The following is a 25890-nucleotide window of genomic DNA, read 5'->3' as shown; positions in this document are numbered from 1 at the left end:
TGGAAGAATGTGATCAGACCACCTACTGGTATTTCTGGTGTCGGATTGGTGGAGAGGCTGCTGTTCCCTGGGATCACTTCAAAACCCCGATGTGGATCCTGTCTGTGGAGGGGGTTGTGGTCTGGCTGCTCTTGGTTGTCTAGGTTGTGACCTTTGAGGTGTCCTAGATGAGCATCCACGGGTAGGAGGTGGATAATATCGCCTCGGCCTGTAGTATGGGCGCTTGGACTCTTTTCTTGGGAGTCTTCTTGATGATTGAGACTCTTGAGGTATAGATGACTATTGTTTTAGAGTTTCTGGATGTTCTTTCAACAGAGAAACTGCTTCTTTAACTTTATCCCCAAACAGGTTGTCTCCTACACAAGGGAAATCTGCTAGTTTGTCCTGTATTTCAGGTCTTAGGTCAGATGCCTTAAGCCAGGCCCATCGTCGAGCACTGATACCAGTGGCAGACATCCTGGATGCAGTTTCGAAGGAGTCGTACACTGCACGAACCTCATGTTTGCCCGCCTCTAGGCCTTTGTGAATTATGGTTGAAAAGGATTCTTGAAGTTGCTGGGGAAGATCTTCAGAGAGTTCCTGTATTTGTTTCCATAGGTTCCGCTGGTATTGCATCATATACAGTCGGTAGGCCGCAATCCTGGACACCAACATAGAACCTTGAAACATTTTTCTACCAATGTTGTCTAGGAACCTATTATCTTTGACTGGTGGGGTTGATGAGTGAGTTTTTACTCTTTTTGACTTTTTCTGCGCTGACTCAACTACCACTGACTGGTGAGGTAATTGAGCCTTTTGAAAGCCTGGGATGTGCTGGACCAAGTATGTTGCATCCATCCTCTTGTTGACTAGAGGTATGGAGCAGGGATGTTCCCATAACCTGTGCAATAACTCTACCAGGACTTCATGGACTGGAACTGCCAAAACTTCCTTGGGTGGGTCCATGAATTGCAGCACTTCTAGAGTCTTTTGCCTGACGACATCCTCAGTATGTAATTGGAAGTGGATGGTATCTGCCATATCCTTGACAAAATTGGAGAATGAGAGGTCCTTCGGGGGAAATAGTCTTCTCTCTTCTGGAGGAGATGGTTCAGAGAGGATTTCCTCTGAAGAGGTTTCAGTATCTGCATCATTCCAAAGTATCCGGGTGTATGAGGCTGAAGAGGTGTAGAAGGTATAAACTCCCTTGGCCTCGATGGATGTTCCAACGGTTTTGATGGAAGTAATGGTGATATTGGTGGATGGGAGCATTGAATCCCGATGGACCTGGGATTGGGTCTGAAGTTGGTAGGTCTCTTGTAGTATCCTCTCCAGTGGGTGGTGGTATCGATGGTTCTGGAGATTTTATCGGAATGGCACCGATAAGTGTCTAGTTTTGCCAAAATCGGTGCAAAAAAAGACAAATCAGGCATTGTCATTGAGGGTGTTGGCGCTAATGATATCGGTGGAATCGTCGACAGTATCGGCAGGTTCATGGGAACTGGCGTCGATGGCATCAGTGATGTCGACGGTACTGGTGATGGCGCTGGCCTCGATGGCTGCGTTGGCATCGCATCCTGTACTGCCTGGCGGATATAGCCGTCCAGTTCCGCCCCCATAGCTGGTGAGACCAGAGCAGCTATGGGGGGAGGCAATGAAGGTGATTCCGGTACTTCCCCAGAGCCCTGAGGAAGTATGGTTCCCGGCACCGATATCAGTGGGGATCGCCTTGGGGTAGAAGACCTCGGTGGCGCGTCGTCTCTCCGAGGTTTCTTTGGTTGCGATCCAGGATCCCTCGATGGACCACCAGGTATCGGGTCGATTTCGGGATCGTGCAGCCCCCGATGCCGATGTTTTTGCTTACACTCGGTCTTTTCGATGATCGATACCGATCTGAAAGAAGAAGTAGATGGGGTTGGCGATGTCCTATCCCCTGCTTCATCTGGTCTTCACTTTTTTAGTATGACTTTGCGAATCGCTCCAGCCGAAGACGACTGTGTGGATGTTGACGTCGATGGCATTAATTGTAAATGGAACAAGTGCTCCATTTTCTCCATCTGGAGATTTCTCCCTTTCGGCACACTTTGAACAATTCAAAACATCGTGTTTCTCTCAGAGACACTTCATACACTCTAAGTGTGGGTCCGTAATGGACATATTACGGCAGCAGATCGGGCATTTTTTAAAACCCAAGGCCATGACTAATTCGGGCAGCAGTCGACGACTTGAAGGAACAAAAGGACGGTACAGAACTGGCAAAACAGAAAAACTTACCGCGATGGTAAAACACGGGAGACCCCTGCGGTTCTAAAGTTTTTCCTAAGTTTTGATAAACTTTTTTATGAGGTGAAATTCACCTCACAGGACTACTAATAACCGCGAGGCTAATGGCTCCGCGGAAAAAAGAAGAATGAAGGGAGACCCCTGTAGCCAGGAATATCATGGCATGCTGAGCATGCTCAATGGGCACACTGTGCCAGTCAAAAGTTTCTAGAAACTTTGACAGACGTTTTTCCATATAAGGCTCCATTACTTATGTCACCCATAGGTGAGGACTAGCATCCTGCTTGTCCTGGGATAAAAAATGTGATATGATAGAAGAAAACTAAATCCAGTTTTGAAATCAGCATGCCTATTTAAGTCCAAAACAGCTGAAAATTCAAACTCAAAAGGAATCATGTTAAAAATTGTCCCCCAGGATTATTCTGCATCTTACTGACTCTGGTCTTATCAGCTCAGTAACAGTAAAAAGGCAGACCCAGATCTGTTCAGCCTTTGGTTGTCAGGTTCATGCAGGACTTCCTTGATTTGACGCCTCCCACTGTTTCTTGGGACCTCAGTGTGGTATTGACCCGGCTGATAAAAGCTCCCTTTGAGCCAATTGACTCCGGTATTCTGAACTTCTTGACCTGGAAGATCGTCATTTTTGGTGTGGGTGACTTCAGCTCTAGGCTTTATCTACCTTGCACAAATGTTTTCAAGACAGGGTGGTCGTGCGCAGTCCTCCTAAGTTTTTTTTTTTTATTAAGGCGGTGTCAGCCTTCCATCTGTAAGCAATCTTCCTTCCAACATTTTTTCCTAAGCCACATGCCCTCAAAGGTGAACAACCTGGACTACAAGAGAGCTCTGGCCTTCTCCCTGGAACAGACTGAAGCCCACCCAGCATTTTATTTCTTTTCCCACCACCAAACCTGGGATTGCCATTGTAAAACACACTCTATCTAATTGGCTACCAGATTGCATCTCCTGTTCTGCCCAAACAGGCTTGAATCTGGTGTCATGTCAAGGATCAAGGTGTCAGAGCCATGACAGCAAACTCTACAGAGCAGGGACTGTCTCTTATGTGTATCTGTATAGCACAACATACATCTAGTAAAAGTAATTGAGGCCCAAATTACTACTGTAAAAATGTTCACAGGAGACAGTTCTGCAAATTCAACTCAAGAAATAGTAACACATTACGGATACCGCATACCTAATTAGAAGACATCTGCTTTGGCCTATCAGGCAATCCTATAAGCTCTCTGATCCAACCACTTTCTTCGATATGTTGGGAATACATAAAATAGCTCTAGCTTCCAACTCATGGACAGGACATCTCTTCTGTCTGCTATTTGTTCACAGCTGGGAGAAAGTGGAGTTGAAGCACCTTAAATGCTTAGTTTTAGACTTCTAATAAACAAACAATATGATGGCAGACAACACCTGTTTAATCTACCCAGTTTCATTACTAATGCAATGCCATAGACCCCATTTCCTTTCTCTTCACTTCTTCACAAAGGATCCTCTGTGCTTATCCCAGGTTTTACCCCCTCACTGCCCCACAGCTAAGGATCCTCTGTGCTTATCCCAGGCTTTACCCCTCACAGCTAAGGATCCTCTGTGCTTATCCCAGGCTTTATCCCTCACTCCCCCCACAGCTAAGGATCCTCTGTGATTATCCCAGGCTTTATCCCTCACTCCCCCACAGCTAAGGATCCTCTGTGCTTATCCCAGGCTTTATCCCTCACAGCTAAGGATCCTCTGTGCTTATCCCAGGTTTTACCCCCTCACTCCCCTCACAGCTAAGGATCCTCTGTGCTTATCCCAGGTTTTACCCCCTCACTCCCCTCACAGCTAAGGATCCTCTGTGCTTATCCCAGGCTTTATCCCTCACAGCTAAGGATCCTCTGTGCTTATCCCAGGCTTTATCCCTCACTCCCCTCACAGCTAAGGATCCTCTGTGCTTATCCCAGGTTTTACCCCCTCACAGCTAAGGATCCTCTGTGCTTATCCCAGGCTTTACCCCTCACTGCCCCACAGCTAAGGATCCTCTGTGCTTATCCCAGGCTTTACCCCTCACAGCTAAGGATCCTCTGTGCTTATCCCAGGCTTTACCCCTCAGTCCCCCACAGCTAAGGATCCTCTGTGCTTATCCCAGGCTTTACCCCTCACAGCTAAGGATCCTTTGGGCTTATCCCAGGCTTTACCCCTCACAGCTAAGGATCCTCTGTGCTTATCCCAGGCTTTATCCCTCATTCCCCCCACAGCTAAGGATCCTCTGTGCTTATCCCAGGCTTTATCCCTCATTCCCTCCTCTGTGTTTATCCCAGGCTTTATCCCTCACTCCCCCCACAGCTGATTCTCTGTGCTTATCTTAGGCTTTACCCATCACAGCTAAGGATCCTCTGTGCTTATCCCAGGCTTTACCCCTCACAGCTAAGGATCCTCTGTGCTTATCCCAGGCTTTATCCCTCATTCCCCCTACAGCTAAGGATCCTCTGTGCTTATCCCAGGCTTTATCCCTCATTCCCCCCACAGCTAAGGATCCTCTGTACTTATCCCAGACTTTATCCCTCACAGCTAAAGATCCTCTGTGCTTATCCCAGGCTTTACTCCTCATTCCCCCCACAGCTAAGGACCCTCTGTGCTTATCCCAGGCTTTACCCCTCACTCCCCCACAGCTAAGGATCCTCTGTGCTTATCCCAGGCTTTACCCCTCACTCACCCCACAGCTAAGGATCCTCTGTGCTTATCCCAGGCTTTATCCCTCATTCCTACATAGCTAAGGATCCTCTGCGTTTATCCCAGGCTTTACCCCTCACTCCCCCACAGCTAAGGATCCTCTGTGCTTATCCCAGGCTTTATCCCTCATTCCTACATAGCTAAGGATCCTCTGCGTTTATCCCAGGCTTTACCCCTCACTCCCCCACAGCTAAGGATCCTCTGTGCTTATCCCAGGCTTTACCCCTCAGTCCCCCACAGCTAAGGATCCTCTGTGCTTATCCCAGGCTTTACCCCTCACTCCCCCACAGCTAAGGATCCTCTGTGCTTATGTCAGGTTTTTAACCCTCACTCCCTCACCTTTAAGTATCCCTCACCACTTATGAGCATCTGTGTTTAGCCCAGGCCTTCTTGAATTGTGTTTCTGCCGCTACAAGGCCATTCCATATTTTCACCCCACTTTTTGAAGAAACATTTCCTTATGTTACGCCTGAGGCTGTACGTGTTAGTCTCACATGACCTTTTGAAGAAGGTTTGCTTCTTTTGTACAGTTTATCACTTCAAGGTGTTTGAATGTCTGTCCTAATTCTTCTATGTCTAGGGTATACTATGTACATTTCCATGTATTTTCAAAAGTAACTTTAACTGCGATGGTGGCACACTGAATAAACCGTTAAACAACATGAATTCAGTTGCACCTCCATGTTTTCCATCTGAGAGGATGATTTTGGAGAGCAATCTCCGAGCTGAAAGTAACTATTTTTAGTAGGTGGAACAGTTAAACGATGGAAGCAGAGAATGTGCCCAACGCTACCACTGAACACGCAGTGTGGCAACCAGCGCCTCAGAAAGCAGCCAGGAAGGGCTTACATACTGTACAGACAGGTTCTGGGCAAGCCTAGGTTTTGTTCTGTAAATCTACTTGATTACACCAAGACACTCGCTGAACGGTTATTGTAAGGACACTCCGCCCTTCTAATTAGAGCTTTAACAGTAATGGGCCTGTTGTATTATTGTGTTCTCTCTTTTGGCCATGTTTCTCTGCCCTTCACCCGCTCAGGATTTGGCCTGCTTTCCACAGCTGTACTCTCTGTGCTTGGGCCCACAGCTGTACCCCTTCCTGGTACTGGACAATGGTAAAAGAAGGACATGACATCCTACCCTTGCCAAAATCAGCAAGCTGGGTCGAGGTTTCCCCTCCAGCACTTATTGGAAAACAAAGCAGGAAAAAAGAGGTTACCTCCTATTGCCTGCATTAGCACAAGTTTTCATCCCTGCTCTGTCCCAGAAGGATGTGGGTCCTGGATAAGGGAGAATGACCTGCCCCCACCACACACACACACTTCATCAGACATGCAGGTGGGAAGCAAAGCTGCTGGCCCCCGCCGGAGCCTCCCAAGCTTTCAGCGAGATTTTGCAAGATCCACAGCTCATGCTTCGGAGTTAGACCAGCTCCTGCCGCAGTGGGCTGGCTTGCTGGTGGCTCATCCAGAGAAAGCAGACACAGTGAAAAAGTTCCAGTGACCCAAAGAAAAAGACACAGAGGCAGAATAAAGTGGCAATTTTTTTTTAAACTACAGTTACATACAGGAACTACTGAGAAACAGAATGCAGATCACAAAGAGAACAGAAGGAAACATTCCCAACATTATTAAAAACAGAAGCAGGTCTGATGCTTATAATATGCTAGAGAAAAGACCAAAAGAAAAAAAATAAAATAAAAATCTGGCTCGTTCTGAAAAGAACAGCAAGGTCTGCAAGAAGCCATTACGGCAGCTTTTTTTTTTTTTTTAAGTTTAATTTTTTTAAATTCTATATTCACTAGTTAAATAAGTTACCCCCAGTCTGAAAGGAGATTTTGGCGAGCGACCATGCGGTGGTCCTGGCAGGGAAGAATCATGCGACAATCTCTGTCTAGCTGTTCTGTCCGAGAAGATAAGGCTCGGCCACCATGAGCGACCTGTACAAGATTGTGCCGGGGAGATGGGAGCAAGGAGAAAAGTTTTGTAATATAACCACCCCCCCCCCCCACCCACCCCCAAGGATTATTTACAATTGTCTCTTCACCATCTCTCCTGCGTGGCTTCAGATGCCCATGGACTGCCGGAGAAGCGTCAGAGGGGCTGAAAGATCAACGGGCGGCCGCACGGACATGACACGGGGGATGAGTTGGACTAGAAGTAGGCACCCTCTTGCTAAAATGCACGACTGCCCTACTCTTGCAATAAAGTGCTGCTGTGGTTTTTGAACTGTTCCTTCTTATAAGGCTCTGCGTTACGTGCCTCTCTCCCCCATGTAAGGAGACTGCACGCTGACACAGATCCCACACAATCAAAAGTACTGCCTCCTGCCACCTCAGGAGGTGGGAGCGAGGATGCGCCTGAAGGTCACACCTGCTCTCAAAGTGTAAGAAATGCTCTTTTAAATGAGGTAGTGCTTCTAGCTAAGTGACCGCATCTACAGCCCTCCAAACCGTGCTATATTGGGGGGGGGGGGGGGGGGGGTTACTGCAACTCAACCATCCTTCAGCATTAGTGCACACAGGCAGCCAGCACCCCCCTTAACCTTCTCCGTCCATCTGGGCATGGCAGCTGCTGCAGGTTACCCAAATACCTGAACTTCCGTACTGTAAAGGCCACGGGGTTCATGCACACTCTACGTTAAGGCTTTCCAAGAGTGCCATGTGCTAAGCTTCGCGCCGGCAGGGCATGCCGCTTGAATGCAGCTGTCGGCAGACGGGTTCTGGACCTGCTGGGACTGGATGCAGCTCAGCTGAATTGGGAAGTCCAGTCTCGTTTACTGACAGGAAAGGAAGAAGGAAAGTCTGCCAGAGGCAAAACTCAGGAGGGCTGCAAACCGGCCCAGAGAGCCATAGCCCAAAATGGGGGGGAGAGACTAGGACTTCTCTTTTCCGAATAGTGCAAGGTTAAATGAAGGGCAATCATGCACTCCCTCCAACAGCTTCAGGGAGAAAGTGGTGGCAGAGGCAGTAGCACCCACTACAGACGTTTGCTACAGATTCCTACCAGCAACTGATGGCAAACTGGCCCATCCCTGACAGCGGGACCCAGCCAGCCTGTGCCGACAGGCCAGAGCAATCATTCCCTACCGAGGATTCAAGGCACATAGCAAACGGCAGAGAGAACATCCAGCCTACCAGGGGTTTGGTGGAAAGACTGGTGCTAAAAAGGACCTAAGCCGAGTCACTGCTCTTACACAATAAAAATGTCTAGTGAATGCAGAAGCTCCCTGCTAAGCATACAGACACAGCCTGGGTCGTCAGCCCCTCGCCTACGCTGAGTAAGGTTCCTTCTAAACCAGCTCCCACTCCACCCTCCCTGAAGTCCAGGAAGTAACTGCTCCTCCCTTGCAGGAACTGCCTAGCACTCTCTCTCCACCACCGTGACACGTCCATTAGAAAAATACATCTGGGCTTCCTGAGATCATAACCGAGAGAAAGGGTGTTAGCGTGCCTGCTGTTTATAACAATTACAGAAAGAACACTGCGGGTGGGACTTTGCCACATTCTCATCAGGATATTCTCCTAAAGCGTAAAAGGCAGAAGCAACAAACCCGGATTACTCGCTATTTATGTAACGCGTGTGCTCATCTTATACAACAAGGTTCATACTGTCCCCTCCAACAGCGATGACAAAGCGATTAAGACCAAAGGCAGAACTGAAATCTGGGACTCAAGTTTTGAATAAATGCCCCTTACCAGTTCTCGAGTCGTTTTTTCCAAAATAACCAGAAGAAACTGGGTTCTTGTACACTTCCCCAGTCTCCTATCCTGAAAAGCAGAGCTGGAGGAGGACTGAACCTGCCTGCGCCGATACAGGGCGATTACAGACGGTGAAAGAAACTAACTGGCCACGGGCCTAAGCAGGGTCCTTGTGTTTTCAGTGATCACTTCTCTAACGCCAGAAGACTCGGGTCATTCTGGTTAAGATGAATTTCTCTCCCCTGATAGAGCACTCTGGAATCTGAGCCCGGTTTTCTTATCAAGAACACAGGGCTAACCAAGCTCAGACTGTTTAAGGTGTTGATCAGGTAATGCTTAGCAAGCCTATGGGACCCTCTGTGATCATCCTGGCAGAAGGTCAAACTGCTTCCCTCAGAAATCTCTCTTTCCTGCACCCCCCACACGGATGCTGGCATGAATCCATAGCCTGAGCCTTGTAAAGGATGCTTCAAACAATCTCCACCTCATCCCACCTCCAACCAAACGAGCACCGCCAGTGCCCAGTAGGAACACGTGCCCGGTTAGTTGGTTCCTGTGCACTAGTCATGTTCTCGCTTGATATCCTCTTCCAATCAACGTGAGGTGGGTCAAAGAAAATGCATTTTCAAACAGGTCCAGCATGAACAATTTCAGAAGAAATCCACACCATTATAAATGAGCTCACCAGTGAAAGAGAATCAGACTCCAGGACTTCTGCATTTTCTGGAGCAGAGAACGGCAGAACCTGATGAGCCCTACGCCAGCGCGCTCCAGGTCACACTGACTGCTCATCAGGAGGGCGCTGTGCCGTTTCAGCAACGCTGTCTTTCCCAGGCCCAAAGATTGCAGGTTCTTCCTCAACTAGGCCATCACTCTGAGAAGAACACTTTGGAAGAGCCACCGCACCGTAACCTGATATTTTCTACAGACCCGCGGGCTGTAACCAGCTCTGGTTTAGTAAAAAAAAAAAAGAATGAGCAATGGATAAGCCTGCTGAAAATGCATCAAAAACAATATTTTACAGATCTCAACCAAGAAATCCTCAGCCAAGCACAGCAGTAAACCCCGTCCATAAGCCAAGCAGCAACTCTTCAAATTAGTTAATAGCAGCAACTCGTTTCCAAGACCGACACTTCGGCAGGAAGGGAAAGAGCGTCTTCCATGATTCCTCCTAACAGGCATTCACAGGTATAACACGATTCCAGTTTAAAGAGCTACAGCTGGCCTTCCATGATGATACGATAAAGCACAGTTTATATCCAAAGATTCACTAACCAACAACTCATCTGTAAAAAAAAAAAAAAAAAAAATTTGTAGTCCCTGGGTCAAGAGGAAAAGCATTGATTATCCGAACATTTGCCCAAGACAGTGTGGCTGTCCCCTCCCTGCCTTCCTCTTCGGCACATTCATCTCGCCTGTGCTGGAAGTTGTGATTGCAAGGCCTTCCTGCCGTCATCTTCTAAACCCTGACACCGATGACTGGTGTTCTATCACGTCTACATTCATGATTTTCTCCTGCCAGCGTTACAGCCCTAACGAGTAAAACCTTTGATTTGCTTCCCCTTCCCTGAGGTTATGTCAAACACACTCCTGCCCATCACTTCTTACTATTAGAAAAAGACCACATGAAAATCCTTACACTTGGCTGACAGTATCGTTATACGGTTCGTCCCACTCCACCCCACCGCAGTAACCTTTATTAATTTATTAACCTCCCAGTCAGCTCTTTGGGGCAGGTAATGTAAGGTCAAATAAAATAAAATATGAAAAAACAAGCATCCTCTTTTCTGCATTAAGCCCCAGACCACACAAACGGTTACATATCTGAAAAGATTTGTCCCTGGAAGATTTACCCCATGCATGATCATTTTCAAAACAATGTCACAATGCACACCTTATAACAGGGAACACGCAGAAGAGCGTCACATTCCTTGCAGGGGTGAGAGGCCGGTTCCCAATAAGCACCCATAGAGCATTGATCAGTAACGGGTGTGGTTTCAGACCATTTCCAGTGCACCTTAAACCCCAGAGAGACTCTGACCAGACTGCTGGTGTGTCTGGGACAATAGGTACAACAACGAATATAAGTGAACCAGCCGGCCACTGGCCAGGATTCACAAGACTGGCTCAACCATCAAAGCTAGCTAAAACCATCTCGCCTCCAGCCTACCAAAGTTAAGAGACTGCAGCACAGCAGGAGTGATCGCACCGTATCCTGTGGGCCAAATCTTTTAAGCTCCTGCTTATGACAAGCGTTTGAATGCTGACGTACACTTGTGCTCTTGCTATTAAGAAACTAATTTGCCCAGCATAACAGGCCAACTTCTGTGCACATTTCCATGCAGTGGCCTGGCAGCATCCCACGTTTGAGGGCAACACCAACAGCACATGCCAAGGCGTACTGAACACTTACAGACACACCAAAACGACTGTGCCCTTATCCCTACACCATTCAGCACTCCAAAACGTCCACTGCAGCTCCCATCCCCCCCAGTATTAGTCCCTTCCCATTTGCTCTGCCCTATAGGCAACCCTGAGACTACCGTGACCTACTGAGGACAACTGTGAACGGCCGTCCACCAAAGGCATATGTGAAGCTTTTCAAAGTATCCCAATTGCTCCTGTTCTGAATAGGCAGGGGTCACACCCTTGGGCTGCAGGTGCTTAAAAATAAAAAAAACCACCAAATAGTAACTCTTACTCAACCACTCCAAATCGGGTCGCTCTCTAATGCCTCTAATGGTTCAAGCGAGGTCATGGGACAGCAGCAGTGGAGAAAGGACAAATTCTTTGGTATTTTAGTTAAACAAAAGCTATGAAGCCGAGGCTACTTCAGCAGAAACAACAAAGCAGCCCGACCAAGAATGCATCATTGAAGGGGCAGCAGTGGGGCTCAGCCTGAGGGTTAAGACAGCCATGGTAGGGGGTTCGTCTGCACTGTGAGCGCGTATGGCCTCCTGAAGAGGCTACAGCCGGGTTGGTGGTCGTGGCAGATCCTCCGCTGCCTGCACCTAGCTAGCCATCTTACGTGCAAGTAAGTAAGGGCTGGCTGGGTAGTTCAGAGCCTGACATGATCGCTCTGGGACCCTGAGCATCCACAGCCCCGTGACACTATGATCTACTTTCCATAATGTTCTCACTGGAGTCCTCCCGCACCTTTCATTAGCAGCAAAAAAAAAAAAAGCTGGTGAAGCGGGATAGGTTTCAGGCACGTACATGATGCACTGGGATTTAAAACAATCTGGTACCGGAACATGGTGAATAGTGGTGTAATTGCTATCATCGCCGACAGTGTGGCACTTCCTTTGAATTGAGACACTGCCAGTCTCCCATTCAGCTTGGCAGCGACTGGCTTACAGAGCAGTAGGATACATTCCTTCTTCTGAAGCATGCCTTTATTGTACTCGGTCTCTCACAGCAGGATCATAATTGTAGGAAACTATCTATAAATAAAAAAAACACACACACACACCATTTGGTATTGTCCTCTACTTGGTCAGCCCGACTGAGTCAGGGCCTTGTAAAGCAGGGCAGGGCGCACAAAACTCCCTGCCACTACCAGCCCAAGGCAGGTGAAAGACATCTCCACCCATGCAGAATTCCTGGGAATTTCCACACCAGCTGAGCCACTTGGTGATGGGATTAGTCCATGCACAAAATACAGCTGATAAAAAGGACTCTTCTCTCTGTAGAGGGCGCCGGTCCCAGAATATCTTAACAATGGTTCAAACGAGGCCCTCCCGGAACACAGAATTCCTGGGCCAATGTGACGAGGAGGAGAATGGCCCATGCTTCAGCTCCACCCCAGCAGAATTGCTCTGCCCATAAACCACGTCCTTAATATTTAGCGTACAGAAAAGTATTTACCGTGAGCTAGGTCAACCTGCATTCCAGAGAGGCTTTGGATGTCCCCACAGTACTGCCGCCCTACCTTTTTTTTCACTAATAGCTCTGGTATTGGAGGAAGGGGAAGGTCTGTGAAAGCATGCAGGCTCCATAACAGAAGACCCAGCTCAGCAGAGGTATCGCGCTTTGGGAGGAATCGTGGGTGGGTAGCTTAAAAGAAGGAAAGCCTGCTTTCATCCACACCCAATCCCCAGCAGCTTGCCCCCGACCCCCATCGTTCCTGAGCTGCTCTTCCGGCGGGGGACAGATTCAGTCGACCAGCGGCAGGGCCCCGTTCCTCACCTCATCTCACTGAGGTCCAGTCCTAGAGTTCTCAATGTCGGTCCTGCTGACGCTGCAGAGATTGCACTGGGGATGGCACTCAAGGACTAGACCTAAAACATTGTTTTGACAAAGACTGAGGAAGAGAGAGAGAGAACCCAAAAGAGAGGCCGGATGAGCATGAGGCAGAGGGCTGCTAGAGTTTGAACACATCAAACCCAAGCAAAACCATGGGCTGATCTGCATCAATAAGATCTGCAGTCAGAAAAGGATGGGCTGGACCACTGCCAGCTGCCATCAGCCCCTCCCAAAAGTTGAATTTCCACAGTAATTCCCATGGGCAAACCCTGGCATGGCCTAGGCACACGGGGAGCACCGTCAGGTAAATCAGCCAGAGGAGGGGGTACCACCAGGCCTGTCAAACCCTTTGAACCCCCTTTTTTTTTTAAAATGCAAGCTGAAGTTTGTATCTCAGTTCCACTGTAGAAAATTCTGGGAATATCCTTGCTTGCAAATGCCACACTTGGCAGCTGCCATAGCGCCGCTGAATGCCCAGCTGCTACGTGCGCCACTAGTGGAGAGATCACTAGCAGAGCCGTCAATCCGTGGCGCTCGGACAGCTTGAGGCAACGGTTTAAGCGTTTGCTCTTCGTGGCCAACCACAAATATAATCAACGTTCCCCGATCGCTGTAAACGCTTTGTGCCTCGGCAAATGGGCCATGTCTTTGCGTGGACTCAGACGAGAGAGATGTGTGGGCGCGTGTTTGTGCGTCACGGGGCTGACCTTCTCCAGACCCTCCTTACACCATCGGTGTGGGGACTGCCGTAGAAGTGGCCTGGGGGTTTTCCCCCCCCCACCGTGGCACTGTGCGCTCAGTAGGTGGCGGCCGAAAGGCCAGAATGAGATCGTTCACAAAAGCTAGCAGCAACCGTGGATGAACTCTGTGAAAACAAAATGTCATTAAAATCTATATGGAAGACTGCCAAAACTAGTCCAAATGTAACCCCCCCCAAAAGGCCAAATTTCTATTTGTGAGATGAAAACCATGTCTGGTTAATCCCTGCTGGAATAAGCCAAATAAAAAAAAAAAAAAAAAAAAGACTTATTACAAATATATCTATGGTGATCTTATAAGCCAGGTGATGCTACCGTGAGGTTTGACCGTTTTTCTACCCTTTTCCTGTAGCTGATCTTCCAATTACAACCGAAAGCATGCTTACGTTTTTTCAAAGGTAAAACTATCCATCCACCAGGGCCAATTTTCGGCAGTGATCAGTCACAGCAGGAGAGCGGAAGCAGCAGCAAATGATTCTGGGAAGCCTGAAAGCTGCGCGTTCCCCCCCCACCAAGACTCGTGTGTCTAAGGCCACTACAGCAAGTTTGCACACTGTTCATGAATATTCGCCAGACACGATGGCAAAGCACTAGGCAACAGATAAGCGGATATCTCCATAAAGTGACAGTAAAGTGCCAGCTGTCTCAGGCCAGCCCATAATCTTACTTGTATTCCAGTTGCTTTTGGAGTGAAACCTGGGATATGGAGGGGGGCAGGTTAAGGACGGCACAGGATAGCAGTCTCCCCCGTGCAGCCACGAAACACTCAGAATAAGATGCTGTGCCGGATCAGCAGATTTCTACACTCGGGCATCCACAAGTCATCTTGGCTGAGTGCTGGGAATATTCATGAACAAAGCAGAACTCGTTAATGAGGGCCGTGTAACCCGAGGTGCCGAACTGGCTGTGCTTATGATCTGCAGGCTCTCCAAAATGATGAGCCTTGGTCAGAGCAGGGGTGCTAGTGGGAACCTGTCGGCCCACGTGGATGTGGTCAGGCCCACGTGGATCACATTTCTCTCCATGTCCAGAGGCGAGCAGCTCTGCCCTTGTCTGTAACCGGGCAATCAAACCCATATCCCTTGCAGGGAAGTCCTGACACAACATGCAGGTTTCCTTCGGCGTTCCAATTCCCCACTTTTATTCTAGTCAGAAATGTAATTGGTAATGGGTCAACAGACAAAGATACATTAGGATTCATGCCTCCTGAATTCAAACTCAAGTGATTTCTTTTTGGTTACTGAACAAAAAAGGGAGAGGGCACAAATCTCTCTTTTCAGATGAGGGAAAATAAATTCACTCAACTTCTACCTGAAGCAGAGACAGAACACTGATATGGGGCCGTGCTCTCTCTCAGCCATGCAACGAGCTCATCTGTTCTTTGCAACATGGTCCTTGTGGTAACGGAGGCTAGCGTTCCAGGGTCTCCAAGGTGCTCCCCCTATGCTCTGCCTCACAAAGAGTGCGACTTCCAGCAGTCCCTTTCCCTGCCTCCCGTTTGCCATTCTTGGTAGAAGCAGAGGGACCAGGCCTAGCTCAGCAGCTGATGTCCATGGGACCTGTAGTCAAGGGCAACCGCATTACCATGCAGATATCTGCTTTTTCAAGAATCAAAAAAAAAAAAAAAAAGCAAAGAAAATCTCCGACGCCAATGAATGCACAAGCGGCTCAGGCAGCCTTCCGAGGTAACTCTGGTTCAGTGGTGCTTTCTGGGTGCCAGGCAGCACGCCAAGGCTTGCCTATTTCTGTATCTGGAATATAAAGAGCCGGAGGTTGATGTTCTTGGCTGCCAGAAGTTTGTTACACTCCACAGAGTCTATGATGGGGAGGGGCACATAGTCCGTCTCATTGCTCTCGTTGGTGAAGACGAAGTGGTAGATCACTGGATGGATTTTCACGTCATCGTAGGGCCCCTTGAGCAGGAGGAAGGAGCACTCCATGGGCGAGTTGATCTTGCTCTTCAGGATGAGCTGGAAGGAGAGGGTGCGCTTGCACGACAGGTTGGGGTTGCGCTCCGAGTCGTTCACCCGGGCCTTGAGGACCCAGGTCTGGTTCAGCACAGTGAAGCGAGGCGTCTCGTAGTACAGCCGCGTGATGAAGTCGTCTGTTCTGTAGGGACGGAACTGAACCTCTGCAACACAAGCGGAAAGGAGAGAAGAAAGAAGGGAAAAGAAAACACAGATAGTTAGTCTCCTCCAGGGGCTCTCCTGCTGCTCCCTAGCTAGATCAAAATTACCTGTGCTGGCCCAGGGACAGGTCTTGGTGCAACATCGGAGGAACTGAAAGACATCTGATGGGTGAAATCGGACATACGTCCACGATTTGGGGCAGTGTAAAAAGCAGAGGTTTTATCCCAACAGAGCATACTCTACAAGACGGACACATTGATGTATCGAGCACGACCTTCAAAATTAGCATCAACCCTGCTTTCAAATTTTATTAACTGAAGAGATCTTGCTCTAACAAGGAGGGGAAACAAGGTGATGCCACCCCACCCCGTGGCAGCTCGATTTTTTAACTTCGCGCAGAGGAGCGTAGGGGCGTTATGCTAGTCGAAAAGTTCCTGGACAAATCAGCTCACGCCCTTCCGCCATGAAGCATCTTCAGTGGATTCAGACAACTTGCTGCCAAGCTGAAGACCAAGGCTCTCTTAGCTCCTGTCGGAAGGCTGAGCAGGGAAGAGAGGCTCTAGGCGTCATACTAAATGCTTTAACGGTCTTGCGAGAGGGAGGGCAAGGAGTGTGAGCGTCACATCCTGGGTGGGGAGGGAGGAGGGAGGCGATCACGGTGGCAGGTTTCTTGCGTGCAGGCTCATAGGCGGATGGCGAGTCGATCGGAGAGAGAGTACACTCGTGTAGGGCCATTACTGCGTGGGTACACGCATGCAGGAGCAGTGCTAGATGCAGGTGCTTGAGGATTTGGGCACCGTCCCACAGGAATGGGGGTGGGGGGGGGGGGGCGCTAGAGCAGAGAGAGACTCGTTGCTTGCACGTTAGATCAGGATGCTGGCTGTTGCTTGTGCGTACACACACGTTATATGTTTGCACGAGAACAAGTATCACACACAGACAAGGCTACGGTTCAGAGAAGAATGATTCCTTTATTCTGGTTTAAGGATACAAGGGAAGGAAAAAAAAAAAAAAAAAAAAATCAAACCCGCAGCATAGACGCCGCTGCAGGGCAAGGCCACGACAATATGCAAAACATATTCATAAGATACAAATACAGACCTTCAGCTTTTCAGTAAGGGTACAGATCACCTTTAATACATGAGAAAAGGCAGAAGACATGTGAACACAAACATTTTGTGCAGGTTGAGCATTTTCAACTTTGCAATTGCAGCATGAAAAGTTTAAAAAGAATAAATAATATATTACTGGGCCAAACCTTTAGCAGGGACGGGGAAAGGGAAAAGAACCAGGGTTGGTTTGCACACTCAGTCTTTTGGCCCTGGCGGCTCTTCATGCACAGAGGACGTGACATTTCTTATTCAGCTCCCCCCCCCCCCCTTCTTCTTCTTCACCCTCCACCCAAAACGAGCCTGGAGCTGCCCAGGCCCTCCTACGACCACCCCAGCATGCAGCTCCCACAGCCCAGGGCACGGTGATGAGCAACGTCTGCACTTTAATCCAAATCGAGTTATACAGTCTTCAGTCTACCAGCAAGAAAACGCAGGAAGGACACCAAAGGTTTACCTGTGCAACGCAGCTTGACTTGGAAGTGCTCGGCCTTTGCCAGGGGAAGCGCTGATGGGAGGACGAGACCTACAATAGCAGTGCCAACCTGGTGTTCACCCTGCTTTCCCCCCCCCCCCCCCTTTCGGCCTAGGAGTGCCATTCAGAGAACCTTGAGAAGGGCTGCCCTGGCGAACACTTCCGTGGAGCAACATGGTGGTCGTGGGGAGGTGGGACTGCTTCTTCTCGCCCCCTTCTCCTGCTCCCGCCCAGCCCAGCCTGGAGAGAAGTGCACGGCACAGGCTTCAAAAGCATGGGCTGCAAAGCGGCAAGCGGAAGCTCCCCCGACGGAAGACCAAGCGACGCAAGCACGGCTCTCATCCACCTGCCACCCCCTTCAGGAGTCAGGGAGGGCCGAAACCTCCAGTCAGCTGGAGAAAATGCCGTACCCGCCAGGGAGGTGGGCAAATAGGCGGCACTAGGCAGAGAATCGCTGAAGACGGGGGAAAATCCAGCTTCTGTACCCAGGAACGTACAAACTTACCTGCTGGGCCTGCTTCTCTGTGCCCTCTCCGCCACTCCTTCCCTCCTCCCTCCCCCCTTGCAGTTGTCAAGATTAGTACAACACTGCTTGATCATTCCTCCCCCGAGATTATTTTTAAAACCAAGTGAAAAGCAAGCACATTAAAGCCAGGATAACACTGGCAGCCATATACGCCACCCTTCTCCCAACAAATGCTGCTGGAGGAGGGAAAAAAAAAACAAAACTGTGGCAAAGCGGCCGCTGTTGTCCGCCGAGCTCACTGTGCGTGGGGCAGCGGCACCGAGATGCAGGAGCTGGAAAACACCTGTCACTGGGAATAAGAAAGATTAAAACTTTCTTCTTCAGGGTCAAGCTGGGTGAAAGGGGAAAGAAAAAAATAAGAGCGAGAGAGAGAGAGACACAAGACATGCCACATCTGAAATCCTCCTCTCACTAAACCCTGTGCCGGAGGCCTGTGAGGAGAAGACCTCGTTATCCTCCCCTGGAAGGCCAAAGCAAAAACAGAGATCATTCCACACAGTGCTCCGGGCTGCATCTTTACTAAAGCGCCTTACCTCGTCCACCGTCGTGGCTTCCTCCACGCGTCCTGCAGTCAAGCGAGCGACGGTCCCCCTCCCCCAGGCACGGCCCAGGGCTGCCTTTCAAGCCAACAAGCGCAACAAAAAAACAACAACAAAAAAACAGAAAGAACAAAACACCCACTTCCAAATTCCAACAAGACCATCCTGGGCATGAACAGGACAGGAGGGGCACACGGCAGCTATAGTCAAGAGCTATTCTGCTCCCTACGCTTGTGACACAGGAGAGAAAGGTCTGGCAGAAGGGAAAAGACGTCAAGGCAAAATCTTTCTATTTGGAAAGGCAGCTGCTGGTAGGGAACGGCAGCCTGGCCCTCCCGCCCCATCTCCTATTACCTGTGTAGCCGATCTTCTCGAAGCTCAGCAGGCTGAAGATGCTGTTGTAGAGCTGCATCTCTTTCCGGTGCGTCTGGTCCATCTCGTCCAGGATCTCCATCAGCTCGTTGCCGGTCTTGGCGGGGTGACCGCACTCCGCCTCGTGCACCGTCAGCTCGTGGTAGGGCCCCTGCCACGGGCACCCAATTCGCTTGTACTTGCACTGCATCACTCTGCGGCACAGGCAAGACAAGAGACGGTAAGAGGCGAGTCTTGGGGGGAGCCGACAGTGGGGGCTGGACAGAGGGCCCGGGTCACTGCCCTGTGCAATTCTGCTACCGCTCGGAGCAACTGGGAAGAGGGGGGGGGGGGGGATTGCAAATACATTTGGGTGAGAGGGAGAGGAGGACTACACATTTTATTCACGACCAATTGATGACCAATTTCAGTGCTCGATTTCTGAAACCTTCTCGGACTTGCGTTAGCTACATGCATGGCCTGGAGTACATCGCCCACCATATTTCCCCCTCCCCATGTATGGATGATGCGCCATTAGCACTATTACTCAGTACGGTTCTTCAGCCAATGTAAGAGCATCAGTGGGCATGGCTCTGCCGACCCCCAAACTGCAATCACACACAGTACAGCAAGAATCCCAGCCTGGAGGAGCCCAGGTCAGCAATGGTGGTAGGAACAGAGTACTTACCAATCACCGAGCCGCTGGGCTGGCTTATAAGCAGAATATTAAGTTAATGAAGCCGTCTGACTTACACTACACTGCCTTCAGTGCTTGGCAAAATAAAGATGCACGGTGAAAAGGAAAGCAAATAAATATAAGCAGCCCTGCAGGGAGCCGGGGTGCGTTTTACCTGTCCTGGCATTCCTCCTTCTTATGCCTCTCAAGCAGGGAACGGGGGAACTGCTTCAAGCAGAAGCCGCAATCGGACGGCAGCTCACTCACGGCTTTCTCCACCGCCAAGTTCCTGCAGCACAGGCTCTTGCTGATCTCACAGCGGCAGTTGGGGCACGTGGCCTGCTCTTCCTTTAGCCGGGCATCTGCCAGGAGATGGATAAAGCAACCAGCGCACATCAGGTGGCCATTGGTACACTGGGCAGAAGGAAAAACAAAAAGAAGTGTCAGAGATCACCTGGCAGAGCTCAGCGCCTCTCCTCTCCCTCCGCGGGGCTGCCTGACTCCAGGCCACCGTGCTGTCTTCGGCCTCTCCTGATATTCTGCCTTGCACTCCAAGTACCTGATCTTGTCTTGCTACGCTGGCAGGATGACAGAGAACACAATGTACTTGGAGTTCACAAACCCAGATTACGGGACAGCCAAGGAGATATCGGAAGATTACCATTGCATAGCTGCTTTATTTAGGAAGAGTAGACAGCAAAAAAGACCAAGAGACCCAGCCATCTGGTAAGGAATTCCTGTCTACACTGCGAGGATATATCCCAGCTGCCAGCCACAGATCACTCTATCCAAGTCAGGTGGTTGTTGTTTTCTCATTGGTTCCTTAACATTCCATTTACTTACATTATTCAACTGCCTCTGCAGTCCACTCACGGCAATTTACAACTAAATCATCATAGCTAAAGAAAAACCACACACAAAATCAACAGTATCACAATCCATGACATATACATCAATATTGCCTAAAATTCATGCCCTCCATCTCCTCTCAAACACTTCTTGAAACCAAAGGGAACAAGAAGAGGATCCTTCTTCTCTGTCTGAGCGTTCAATTAGACACGTACCGTCTAGAGCTCTGCGTTCTATGAATCCATGCCGACTGGAAGTGCCCTCTCTCAAAACTCGTTCCCGTGCTTTCCCAAGTAGCTGGGCCAACCCTGTGGAAGGATAAGTCTCCTGATCTTCGCACTAGGGCAGATTACATCAGCGTTTTCTCTCTCTCTTATGTGGATGCTTGCTCTTAACGATATGTACGATTCCCAGAATATATTTCCACACAGGTGGTATAAGAGATTGTACGTAAACCAATAGCCCACGTACCATCTGCCCAAACAACAACTTCAAATCTTACCCAGACTAATCTAGTCGGCAATTTCAATTTGCACATCAATCTGTCTCCCCCTTCCCCCGGCATTGTTTTCTTCTTAGATGCCATGTCCGGTTTAGGATGGAAACAGCTCATCTACTCCCTCCCGAGGTCACTCTTTGGATTTGGTCTTTTGCAACCCCCTCCCCATGTCACAATCCCACCCTCAAAACTTGGAATTCAGCCTCTTCCATGGTCTGACCACTCTCTCGTCTCTTTGTCTCTTAAGCTTATCCAACCCGACCCCGATCATTAATCCATCTGCTATGGTAAAAAGAAAACATGTTTCTTCATTTATTCCTAACGTGCCGACATCTCTCTCGCCAAACGTAAATGACTGTGATAACCTGGAATTCAGCTATTTCTAAAACTTTAGATTCTATAGCTCCTATTAAAGCTTTTCCTGAAAAGAAAAAACCTAATGCCCCTTGGTATTCTAATAAACGACACTTGTTAAAAACAACCCTACGATGGAAAGATTGAACTTCTAGTTTTACGCCAGAGACTAATTCAAAAAACAACTACTATTGCATCTTTCGAATTTATAAAAAAGAAACTAACCTGGCAAAAAACTATTATGCAGGTAAAATTTCTTCTGCAAACCCTTCAGTATTTATTTATTTATTTATTAATTTTTATATACCGATGTTCCTGTATAGAATACATATCGCACCGGTTTACAGAGAACTGAACTGTCGCCTCAGGGGCGGATACAATGAAACAATGGCTGAAACTGAAACTTACAGAGAACCCAGTGGAATGCAATTCAAAACATGATTAGCAAAAAGAAGTACAATTCAAAGCATATACAGTTCAAAACATTTACAGTAGGATTGGTGGACCAGCGTCTGTAGCGCTCTATTCATCGGCTCTTAGCTATCAGGGAACGATTTTCAGTAAAATCATTAACCTCATCTCGACAGAATCTTGATCTAATCATTAATCATTCTATCTGTAATCAGATAGCCGACCCTATTTAATATATACATGCTTCCCCTCACTACCCTCCTCACTAACCTCCACATCAAGCATTTCATTTATGCCGACGATGTGCAACTCATTTTCCCATTCTCTGACTCTCTCCATACTGCTCTGCTTAACTGGGAAGCCTGTCTTTCCTCTATCAACAAATTACTAAATGACATGCAACTAGCTCTAAATCCCAGCAAGACTGAACTCTTAATCATATCTAATAGGCCACCGCTACCAGACATCCCACCTGCATACTGATCCACATCTTTCCCATCACACGTTCGCAACCTTGGTGTCCTTATTGATAACCATCTTACTTTCAAACCCTTCATCAAATCTTTCATCAAGGAATGCTATTTTAAGCTCCAAACCATAAAAAAACTCAGACCACTGCTACACTTTTCTGATTTCCGCACTGTACTCCAGTCTATCATTTTATCTAAGGTAGACTATTGTAATGCACTCTTTCTAGGCATTCCCGCCACCTATACCAAACCCTTACCACTACTACAAAACGCTGCCGCTAGGATACTATCAAATTCAAAAAAAAGAGATCACATCACCCCCACACTTATCGAACTTCATTGGCTCCCTATACACTCCCGAATTCTCTATAAAGCCCTTTCCATCATCCACAAAAGTCTGTTGAACTCTAACCTCAATTGGATTAACCCCCCACTCCTCCCCCGTACCTCGAATAGACCCACACGTACAGCCCTCCAAGGAACCCTACGTGCCCAACCCATCAAATCTTTCAAATTATCATCTACCATAAGCAGAGCTTTCTCTCTCGCTGGCCCCTCCATATGGAACTCCCTGCCTCCCGATATACGCCTGGAAACATACACACCCACTTTCAAGAAAAAACTGAAAACATGGCTCTTCCAGCAAGCTTACCACACATCACCTGCCATTACATAAACCCCCACTGTTTAACTAAAAATTGAGTAACTAAGAATTTGCTACATGACTAGGAATCTATTTCTCGGAATACGTCTCATGCCCATCGATTTTGTACTTTGACTCGGCTACTTATGTAATTAGCTTTTGTAAATAGTTGTGATTTTGCTGATTTTGCTGTATCTATTTATTGATATCACGGACGCTCGCGGCATAGTCAGCTCTATACCCTATCCCACTTTTAACCACCTTGTTCTCAGTTACATGTAAGGGCCCCGCCCAAAAGTTAACCTGTTTTTTCAATGTTATATGTAAGGGTTCTGCCCATTTGTTCCTTTTTAACTGTAAACCGATGCGATGTGTAAACGGTCATCGGTATAAAAGAAACTTTAAATAAATAAATAAATAAATAAATTTTAAAAATAAAATATACTCATAATTTCCGAAGAATTCACTAACCTTCCAGTCCCAAAAGTTTCTAGTTCCATACCCTCCTTCTCACTTATAACTAATGCAACATTGTTGCAAGTTCACTATAAACAAAAAAAGTCAAACTCTCCTCTAAACTCTTGCCAAGGATCTTTATTTAAATCTCTCGGTGAAGTAGCCTGCGATCACCTCTGCAAGTTAATTAATCAATCATTACAAATCTGGTATAAGAACATAAGAAATTGCCATACTGGGTCAGACCGAGGGTCCATCAAGCTTTAAAACAAGCATCTGTTCTGCCTATATTAAAAAACAAATCTCAAAATTTCATGGACTTCAGTAATCTTCGACCAATAGCCTCTATCACCTGTCAAACTCATGAATCAATTGTTTTACATCAGCTGAATGAATTTCTCTCAGAAATGACACTTTACATCCCTGTCAACATGGCTTTTGAAAAGGAAATTCAACTTAGACGCTACTTCTATCTTCCTCTGACACTTATCTACATGGTTTTGATTCAAATACAGACTTCATACTGGTTTTCTTAACATCTCGGCTGCTTTTGACACTTTAGATCACCAAATTCTCTTGTCCAGCCTTCTTTCTATAGGAATAAATTCAACAGTGCTTGAATGGTTTAAAAGTTATCTAAGTCACCACGGAGATGCAGGAAAATTAAATCAGTCCCAGAGCTTCCAAATTTTAAATATGCAAATATTTTTATTCATCACATCGGCAACTCCATTGCTCAAAGGTTCAGAATTTATTCAACACCGGGTCCCCGGTGTTATGGTTATCTAACCATACCTATCAGGTTAACATTGGTTCACACTCCTGAGCTCCTTACACAGTCCGTTCAGGAGGCCCTCAAGGATCTTCGCTTTCTCCAATCCTTTTCAACATTTAATCCCGCTGTGTCATACACTTTCTGCTCTGAAAGTTCAATTTAAAGTGTACGCTGACAACATACAGTTTTTCGTACCTTATAAATCTTAGTCTGAGACTCTTTCTACTGTAGTTCTATACATAAATACGATAGATTTATTTAATTTATTTAAAGAGTTTTTATATACCGGGGCACGTAGCAAAACATCACCTCGGTTCACAGTGTAACATAACATAGCAAATAGCTTTACAATGAATATAAATAACGGTTCACAATATAAAATGATATAGTAGCAAGCTTTACAATAGATTATTACAATAGAATACAATAGCTTATTACAATAGATTATTATCTGCTTGTAAACTATATACAAGAGACTGAAAATTAACTATATACAAGGGAGGATGCAGTCAAAGTTGACTGATAACATGGGAAACAGTAAAGGTTTGGGGAGGAGGGGGGTGGCGGAGAGGTAGGGTGAGCTGAAGGGAATATGGGATGATAACATGGGAAACAGTAAGGTTTGGGGGGGAGGGGGGTGGGGGAGAGGTAGTGTGAGCAGAAGGGAATATGGAAGTAGGAGGAGGAGGGAGATGCGAAGGCGGGTAGATGCGGGAAGTGTATTAGTATGTTTGGATCAGGCAGGGGGTAGAGTTGTAATTGTGGAGGGTAGTCAATTAGTCGGGATATGCTCGTTTGAAGAGCCATGTTTTAAGATTGTTTGAGTTTTTTTGTGGCATGGTTCCAGGCGTAGGTGAGGGGCATTTTATTCCAGAGTATTAGTATGTTTGGATCAGGCAGGGGGGTAGAGTTGTGATTGTGATGGTTATCTCCATCACAATTATTATAATTATATAATTATATATATAATTATTATATTATATATATATATATATATATATATATATATATATATATAATATAATTATATAATTATTATATAATTATAATCACAATTATTAGATGGTTATCTCCAGAGGTTTATTGTGCGCTGAGTGAAAAAGAATTTTCTCCAATTAGTCTTAAATGTGCTACTTGCTAACTTCATGGAAAGCAAATGTTGCTTACCTGTAAGAGGTGTTCTCACAGGACAGCAGGATGTTAGTCCTCACATATGGGCGACATCATCAGGATGAAGCCCCATCACGGAAAACTTCTATCAAAGTTTCCAGAACTTTGACTGGCCCCCACTGGGCATGCCCAGTGGGGGCCAGATAGTGTCTTCCTAATACTAATGCCTGAACTACCATTTAAGTTCTATGAGGTCAAATAGGTTCTAAGCGGCTGAATCCTATGCCGATAAGGAAATCTGGGTTTAATAAACCAATATTCTGAGAATAAAAGGATAATGTTGCATCTAACCAAACTCTAAAGTTCCTCATCCTGGCACTGATAGCCATTCTATCTTTTACTGGACCAATAATGGGAGATTTCAATTACCCCAATATTGACTGAGTAAATGTAACATCAGGACTTGCTAGAGACAAAGTTCCTGAATGTAATAAATGATTGCTTTATGGAGCAATTGGTTCAGGAACCAACGAGAGGGAGCTATTTTAGATTTAATTCTTAGTGGAACGTAAGATTTGGTGAGAGAGGTAATGGTGATGGGTCCACTTGGCAATAGTGACTATAACATGATCAAATTTAAACTAATAACTGGAAGGGGGACAATAAGTAAATCTGCAGCTCAAAACTTTGATAAAATGAGGAAAATAGTTAGAAAAAAACTGAAAGCTGCAAAGGTTAAAAGTGTTCAACAGGCTTGGACATTGTTTAAAATTACAATCCTAGAGGCGCAGTCCATATGTATTCCGCGCATTAAGATGGAAGGAAGGCAAAA

At 47.2% G+C, this 25890-nt stretch overlaps 1 protein-coding gene across 5 annotated transcripts in view; it reads right to left on the bottom strand.

The window, feature by feature from the left end:
* Positions 1 to 6513: 6513 nt before the first annotated feature.
* CYHR1 (cysteine and histidine rich 1) overlaps positions 6514 to 25890 on the bottom strand; it is a 96933-nt gene continuing 77556 nt past the window's right edge. For 3 of the 5 annotated variants that reach the window (XM_029592226.1, XM_029592227.1, XM_029592225.1), the window contains exons 2-4: positions 19667 to 19905; positions 18819 to 19030; positions 6514 to 15817 (exon numbers count right to left, since the gene is read on the bottom strand). In XM_029592226.1, the coding sequence (XP_029448086.1) occupies positions 15426 to 15817; positions 18819 to 19030; positions 19667 to 19887 (825 nt within the window). In that variant the 5' untranslated portion in view covers positions 19888 to 19905 and the 3' untranslated portion in view covers positions 6514 to 15425. The remainder of the gene's footprint in view (positions 15818 to 18818; positions 19031 to 19666; positions 19906 to 25890) is intronic. The other 2 variants (XR_003854964.1, XM_029592228.1) reach the window with 2 other exon arrangements.

Source organism: Rhinatrema bivittatum, chromosome 2 (assembly GCF_901001135.1).
Source record: "Rhinatrema bivittatum chromosome 2, aRhiBiv1.1, whole genome shotgun sequence".
Lineage (NCBI taxonomy): Eukaryota > Metazoa > Chordata > Amphibia > Gymnophiona > Rhinatrematidae > Rhinatrema > Rhinatrema bivittatum.
The sequence above is the reverse complement of the archived record's forward strand: the minus strand, read 5'-3'. Positions and strand labels throughout refer to the sequence as shown.